Here is a 7,087-nt window from a genome sequence, read left to right on the forward strand (position 1 = left end):
GTATTTCAACTTGTGTTACAATAAGTTACGAAACCCATTCATCAGCAAAAATGGGTTGTATGTGTAGAACAGATATTGAGCTGTATGTATAGTGGGCATAATATGAAAGACCTCAAGCTACAGGAGAGGACCAATGACATGAAATCGGACCAACTCATTCTTATATGTCAAACATCACAGATTTGTAAAGTTGAGGGTAACTTGTATCTCGAACTATTTCACTGATGTAGTAAAGATGCAGTATTTTTATGGATGTAGCTTGGTCACAAACTCATTTGAATACCTTGTAGGTCTTTGGGCCACATTCTGTACAGAAGTAAAACGTTGAATGAAATGTTAATGTGAAATCAGAAATTAAGTTAAAGCTTCTGTAGAAAACTAACCTCTGAACTAATTACTAAATAAATTCACCTCAATATTGTCATGTTCTGTACTTTGCATTTATTTCAGACTATTTTTAAAGGAGATTTCTGACATGAAGAGAAAACCATTCTTACAACTTGGTCTGAATCGTATTGTAGAGGAGAAAATCGTTAGTTAAAATTCATGACGGCCTAAGAGAAGAATGGTTAAGTCCTGATTAGTTGATCAAAAGACCAAAATAACTGAGAAGGTTCGAAGACAATGGAGGCAAAACAAGATGTCAAGAAGATCATCTTTAACAAAAACCACCAAGAGTTCACTCCCAGAAAAGAAACATGACATTTGTCAATCCCTGAGTTTCCTCTCCACACACAGGTACTTGAGATATTCTGCTAGCAGCATTAAGGGATGGTTATCGATGGGAAGGACCATTTGCTTCCACATACACATACTGTATTACTACGTACTAAAACTTTGGATATAGAGCTAAGCTAACAGGAATGTGAACAAAGCAGTACAACCTGCATACTCAACAGAAAATATATCCGCATGAGTGTCTGACATGACATAGCCCTTTCTTGAATAGGAATACTATGAATAGAAATGTATCATTATTGTTCAATGGAGACATGCCACTCTTACACAGCAATCTTAAAAACATGACACACTTTATGGCTTTGTTCAAACGATACAGGTATGACAGACTGACCTGGCTATGTGCCGTGATCCGTGTCATTAATATTGTACTAAAGAGGAATGACTTCCAACAAACAGAACGGTCTCAGAATGGAATAACCTATTTCACTGCATCAAGTCAAGTCTGTATTAATAATGAACCAAAAAGCCCAAGGCACTGTTGTCCATGTGATTGTGTAGTATCTCTATCTCACTGTCATGGCACATAAAATGACATGCATACATCTGCCTATTGCAAGGGCCATCGCATGATAGTCAGAGATGCATATCTCACACACTCACCTCACAAACGTAATATTACTGAATGAATAAAAGAGAAAAGCTGGATGACTCCGAAGCGGAGGCCTCTGAAAACATAAGAACTGTGACATTCCAAGAGGCCTTTGGAAATCCCAAGCAGTGAGGCACTAGTCACCCTGTGTAGTGCGATCTATTTTTGAGTAATGCACTTGAACTACAAACCTGTATCTGGATGGCACTGTTCCCACAACCCAAAAATATTTCACAGATCAGCTGTATGTTCAGAACACCTAGCTACAGACCCACACCCAAACACTAAATCCCTCATTGCTTCGTTCATTTATTCCTGAAGCTAAAAATCCCAGTCGTACTGGCACCAACCCCGACGAGTCACACTCAAAACATATTTTTTTTAAGTCTCCTTTAAAAAAGAAATGTCTCCCTCTGTACACTAAGTGATGCATATTATAAAACAATAACGCAAAATAAAAAATCAAAGGTGTTCTAGAGAGTTGGTATTGTCCACCTTGGTCCTGAGCAGCAGAAGAGTTCGGAGTGGGGGGTGAGGTGAGACGATAAGGGTCTATTCCCCTCTGTCCTCTTCACACAACAAGCTGTGCCTGAGTGAGTCTACAGACTGGGGACCCGTTCACACCAGTGTCCTCCTCTCCTCCAAGAGCTCAAAACAGTCCCACCATGTGATCGATCTGTCTCATGTACACACTCTTCAGAGGTAGAGAATACCTCCGCTCCTCAGGGATTCGGTCACACTGAAGAGAGGAAGCAGAGGAGAGCGGAAGATTTGTACAGAAAAAAATATTATACACAAGTAACCTATCAGCAATCTTACTCCGCATATTTCACATAATTTAGCATAAAAGAAATGTACGTCATTAATTACTGTATATTTTAAACTGCTGTACTTGATCCTGCAGGCAGTGTCATAGTAATATGTATTTATATATCAGAGGGTCATTACGTTGCTATTGTTAGAGAAAGGCCCGTTGGAAGTTTCCTGATCTGTTACCACCTTCTCACAGGGGGACAGGTCGTTCCACTGCTTCTCCCGAAAACGCTTGTCGATAGGCACCACATGGCCCTCCGTGGTGAAGATGTACTTGTTCTCGGATTTGTGCAAGGGGTTGTCATCATCAAACAGCTGGAAGGAGAGGGTCATAGGATTAACTAGAAGGAAAGTCAGGTTATATTAGCTTAGAAAAGCCCATTCCAGTTTCTGACCAACAGGGCAAGAGACAGAACAGGTACACATACCAGGTAAAGGTATTTTCAGACAGTACAGGTAGATACCAGGTATTTTCAGACAGTACAGGTACATACCAGGTATTGGTATTTTCAGACAGTACAGGTACACATACCAGGTAAAGGTATTTTCAGACAGTACAGGTACACATACCAGGTAAAGGTATTTTCAGACAGTACAGGTACGCATACCAGGTAAAGGTATTTTCAGACAGTACAGGTACGCATACCAGGTAAAGGTATTTTCAGACAGTACAGGTACACATACCCGGTAAAGGTATTTTCAGACAGTACAGGTACACATACCAGGTAAAGGTATTTGCAGGTCTCGCTGAGGAAGAAGCTCTCCATGCGATCCTCTTTGGACTTGTCCACCACGTGGTGGAGAGTGGCATACCCACACCTGCCAAATACACACATCCGTTTAGGGAACCCAGGTGTGACGTCAAGTCAGTAGAACGAGACATCCTAAAACACTCTCAAGTTGTCTTTTTCCAAGATCCGACTCATACCTGACTTTGGCATTTTTTTCTAGGCTCTCTAGGATATCCATTCCAACGTGCAAATAGAAAGGATTCTTGGTTGCCTGGGAGGGGAAATGAAATAGCTCACTCAAAGCAGCTCATAACATTAAAACAGACAAACATTGTGTTTCAAATGAATGTGAAGCACTGGTACCTGGTACAGGAGATAGGTGGACTCCACCAGTTCTGGCCTCAGGGGGTAGAAGAGCACGTCAGGTGCCTGTAGCTGCCAGTTGTACCTCTCCGGCAGGGCCCCGAAGCGCTTCCAGATGGCGTAGTAGAATGCATGCAGGCAAATGGCCTCCTCCACATCCCCATTCAACACCTGACGTGTACAACACAAGGTCAGAGATCAACACAGGGAAAACGTCATCATCACAAACAGTAATAACACTGTCAGGATGAACATACAACATTTATTGGGACAATGTTGGCTGAGGACATATGCAGGGCTGCGCAGCTCCCCATTCCCAGAGAGAGAGGTGTCTACCAGGAGGCCGGGGAAGAAGGCCTGCAGGGAGTCGATCCAGGTGTTCATGATCTGGCCGTTGAACATGTTCACATTGACGTAGAGTGGAGGGTCCCCTTCTCCTTCGTTACATGACTCCCTCCTGCAGGTCAACAGGGGAGAAGGTTCTCAGACGACATCATCATACACATTACCAATATACCAACACACACACAGACACACACAGAGAGACCATCAAGTCAATTCAAGCACAGGACTGACCCTCTTCTCAGGTGGTTCTGGATGCTCTCATAAGAAGCTTGGAACATCCGGTAGTCCTCTTTCTCTCCAAACAGGATGTACGACTTGAGCAGGTACTCGTAGAACGAGTCCATCCCTGCTCCCAGGCCACTCTGCTTGCTAACCCACTGTCCCGTTTGGATGTTCACCACGTTCCCTGAGAGTTAAAAGAGGTAACCATTTGACGTGCAACAAGATGGGAAAGACGCTGCTACGCTTAAGCAAACATCTACATACAAACATAGACTACACCCCAAAAAATGGACCTCTACTCACCTAGCAAGCCCGTCTCATTGCTCCTCAGTTTCCACAAGGCTCGGACAGCCCGTCTGGCCACCCACTCGAACGTGGAGTCTCCAATCAGACGGCTGAGAATGCCAAACTCCACCAGCAGGGAGCCAGCCCCTGCTGTGCAAGTCTCATTGATGCTGTCTGGAGGGACACCACTCTTCAGGTTCACCTGAGGAAAGGAAGTGACAGGGCGATCCAGTCACTGAAGAACATTACAGTCATTTCAATAGGGCATAGTTGTACTCGTAATATATTGTAAACAACAGGTGAAGTAAATGTCAATGAGACATACTGTAGTGGATCTCTGTGGTTGTTTAATGGTCTTAGGATCTCCCTCCACCCCTGTTTGGTATTTTTCCCCCGGGTACGAAACCAAGACTGTCAAATCGCTATGAACCCAGGCAATATCAGGTCATTAACTACGCAGCTCTCCTCTCCTCTTACCCTGGGGTAGGGAATGCCTGTGCTGGTGTTCTCGAAGGCTGGCAGCAGGCGTACTGCCAGGTCGTGGGCCAGGTGCAGTAGCTCATTGTCATAGTCCACCAGGCCCACGTTGCCGAAGGGATGCTTGGGGTCAGTCAGGAGGATGTGAGCAGAGATCAAGCTACCCAGGATCCTGGAGGGACAAAGAATGAACGAATTAAACAATACTTCATCAATACCTCATCTACAATCACAACACTTGTATTGCTTCTTTTTTGTTGTGCCACTTGTGAAGACAACGAAATGCTCTTTGTGGTTTACTGAAACGTTGGCGGAAACTCCGCCGTGGTTGTAAATCGGTTTGCGCCATCTTTACATCTGTAACTTGACCCTAAGCTAATGAAACAAAGTTCAGTCACTATCTGAAAGAAATGACATGTATACCTGATGTTAGCCTCAAACACCTGCACAGTGGAGTCCTTGTCGAAAGAGACTGTGTCTATCACCAACTTCACCGCTCTGTGAAACTCTGACACATTCCCCAGGACCTGGAATGAGAAACATTATCAGGATCATTAAAAAGACCCTTGACAGTAAACTGTTTTAGCAATACCATTCCTCTAAAAGCCCCCAAAAAATAAAACAGGAATACAGAATAAGGCTGCTTACCAGTAAAGTGTCAAGGGTGTCAATGAGTGTCAGGGAATAGTTTCCCAAAACATCATTGATGTTGATGTTTGACCTGAAAAAACAGCAATGAAAAACAGGCTTGACAATAACCGAGGGCATGTATATGTAGGCTATATTGCAAGCACCAAGTTATTACTAACGGGATCACATTCAACTTGATCACACGTGGAACAAGTTAAATGGATTGACCGTTTCAGCTTGAGAGAAATTAAGTTTTGTCCAGCTGTGCCTTTTGTTATCAGATTCTAAAGAATGTCAAGGTGAAAAGGCTAAACGTTGTGGTATATGGTCTCACATACACACATCTGAATGCTGTTTCAGCCAATCAGCACCCAGTATCCAAACTACCCGGTATATAAAGGCAATAATAAACTGGGTGGATCGAGCCCTGACTGGCTGACAGCTGTGGTATATCAGACCGTATACCACACGTATGACAAAACATGTATTTTTACTGCTCTAATTATGTTGGTAACAGTTTATAATAGCAATAAGGTACCTCTGAGGTGTGTGGTAAATGTCCTAAATACCACAGCTAAGGGCTGTATCCGGGCCCCCCGCTTTGCGTCGTGCATAAGAACATCCCTTAGCCATATTGCTTAAATAGAACCCTTGCCTGGTCTCCCGGCAAATAGAACCCCCAGCCTTACTGTAACTATATTTATTTAGATATTTACATAACTTTAACCAGATCTGTTAGCAAGTCCTGCATGACAGACCGATGCAAATTACACTAACCACAGACACAGTTACCAGACATCAGTCAGAATGGAAATGTTGAACGGACAGTGGACACACCTTTCAGCTAGTAAAACAGGGTAGTCTACCAACCTATAACATCAATCAATCCAGCAAATTATCGTGCACACACATACCCGTAGCCTAATAATCAATTTCACGTGAGTGTTACCAGATTGGTTCTAGGCCTAGCTATCGGGCTATAGATGACTCACGGGTTGAGAACGTCAGGCCCTCTCCCTTGACAGTCAATGGGATTCAGCTCATCCTCAGGAAAGGCATATTTCATGTAGTTGTCATATCCAAAGTAGAACATGTCTTTGGCCATGCCTTTCATCTTTAACTTGAGTGTGTCCGGGAAGGAGCTATATCTCCTGTCATACTCGTCCCTGTCCCCCTCAAAGAGGCTAAGGTAAGACTTCTTAGGTGAGTCCTCTTTACTGGCACAAGAGGTTCTGCATTGTGCGTCTCCATGGCCGTGTATTCGTTGAGACCAGGAATTGGCCTTTGCGGATTCCCCATCATCTTGCTTAAAAAGTTCTATTTTGTGCAAATTGAAATTGAAATTAAGGGGGAAGTTGAACCCCCAGCTAGGTCCCAGTCCAAACGCTAGCCATAGCAGACAACTGACAGTGAGTCTGAGCACGACGAGAGCAACCACTATTGACCTCCATTGCATATTTGCCCTGGATCGGTCTTAAAAACCATAGTTCAATTTGACAATCCTTTGATGAATAGATGGCTGAATTGTCTTCTGTGTATTGCTTACAAGCCACCTAGGCAGCCTGGCTGACTAATTCGACAGCGCACCACACTCTTCCTGTCAACAAAACCAGCCCCTCCCCGGTTCCCCGGTGTGATTGGAGCTCCAGTCATATCGTCATCAAGAGGGGGGCGGCGCGTTTCAGCAATTGGCTACCATGCATGTCAGTTTTGCTGTATGTCAAGCGATATAACTTTAGAGCCAATAGAAAATAGCCACAAGCATGAAAAAGTAGTGGGGGCAGAGACAGGCAGTGTCAGAAAATAACATTCGACCAGAAAATCACATCAGCATACTTTGCATTATTTAGTCAGAACAAATGACATCAAATAGTTTTTTGTTTTTACTATC

At 43.7% G+C, this 7,087-nt stretch overlaps 1 protein-coding gene across 2 annotated transcripts; it reads right to left on the minus strand.

Moving 5' to 3' along the window:
• Positions 1-424: 424 nt before the first annotated feature.
• On the minus strand, positions 425-6,804 carry edem1 (ER degradation enhancer, mannosidase alpha-like 1). Of its 2 annotated transcripts, none has more exons than XM_071334913.1 (12): positions 6,189-6,804; positions 5,215-5,287; positions 4,990-5,093; positions 4,567-4,738; positions 4,108-4,291; positions 3,814-3,988; positions 3,574-3,694; positions 3,238-3,408; positions 3,072-3,145; positions 2,866-2,962; positions 2,330-2,458; positions 425-2,069 (listed from the first exon to the last, which is right to left on the minus strand). In XM_071334913.1, exons 1-12 carry the CDS (start codon positions 6,650-6,652, stop codon positions 1,980-1,982), a joined length of 1,854 nt encoding a protein of 617 aa, XP_071191014.1. In that variant the 5' UTR covers positions 6,653-6,804; the 3' UTR covers positions 425-1,979. The 2 variants fall into 2 exon arrangements, with proteins under 2 accessions (XP_071191014.1, XP_071191013.1); XM_071334912.1 differs by having other exon boundaries at positions 2,279-2,458; positions 6,189-6,803.
• Between the last annotated feature and the right edge of the window lie 283 nt (positions 6,805-7,087).

Source organism: Salvelinus alpinus, chromosome 12 (genome assembly GCF_045679555.1).
Source record: "Salvelinus alpinus chromosome 12, SLU_Salpinus.1, whole genome shotgun sequence".
In the NCBI taxonomy this organism is placed as follows: domain Eukaryota; kingdom Metazoa; phylum Chordata; class Actinopteri; order Salmoniformes; family Salmonidae; genus Salvelinus; species Salvelinus alpinus.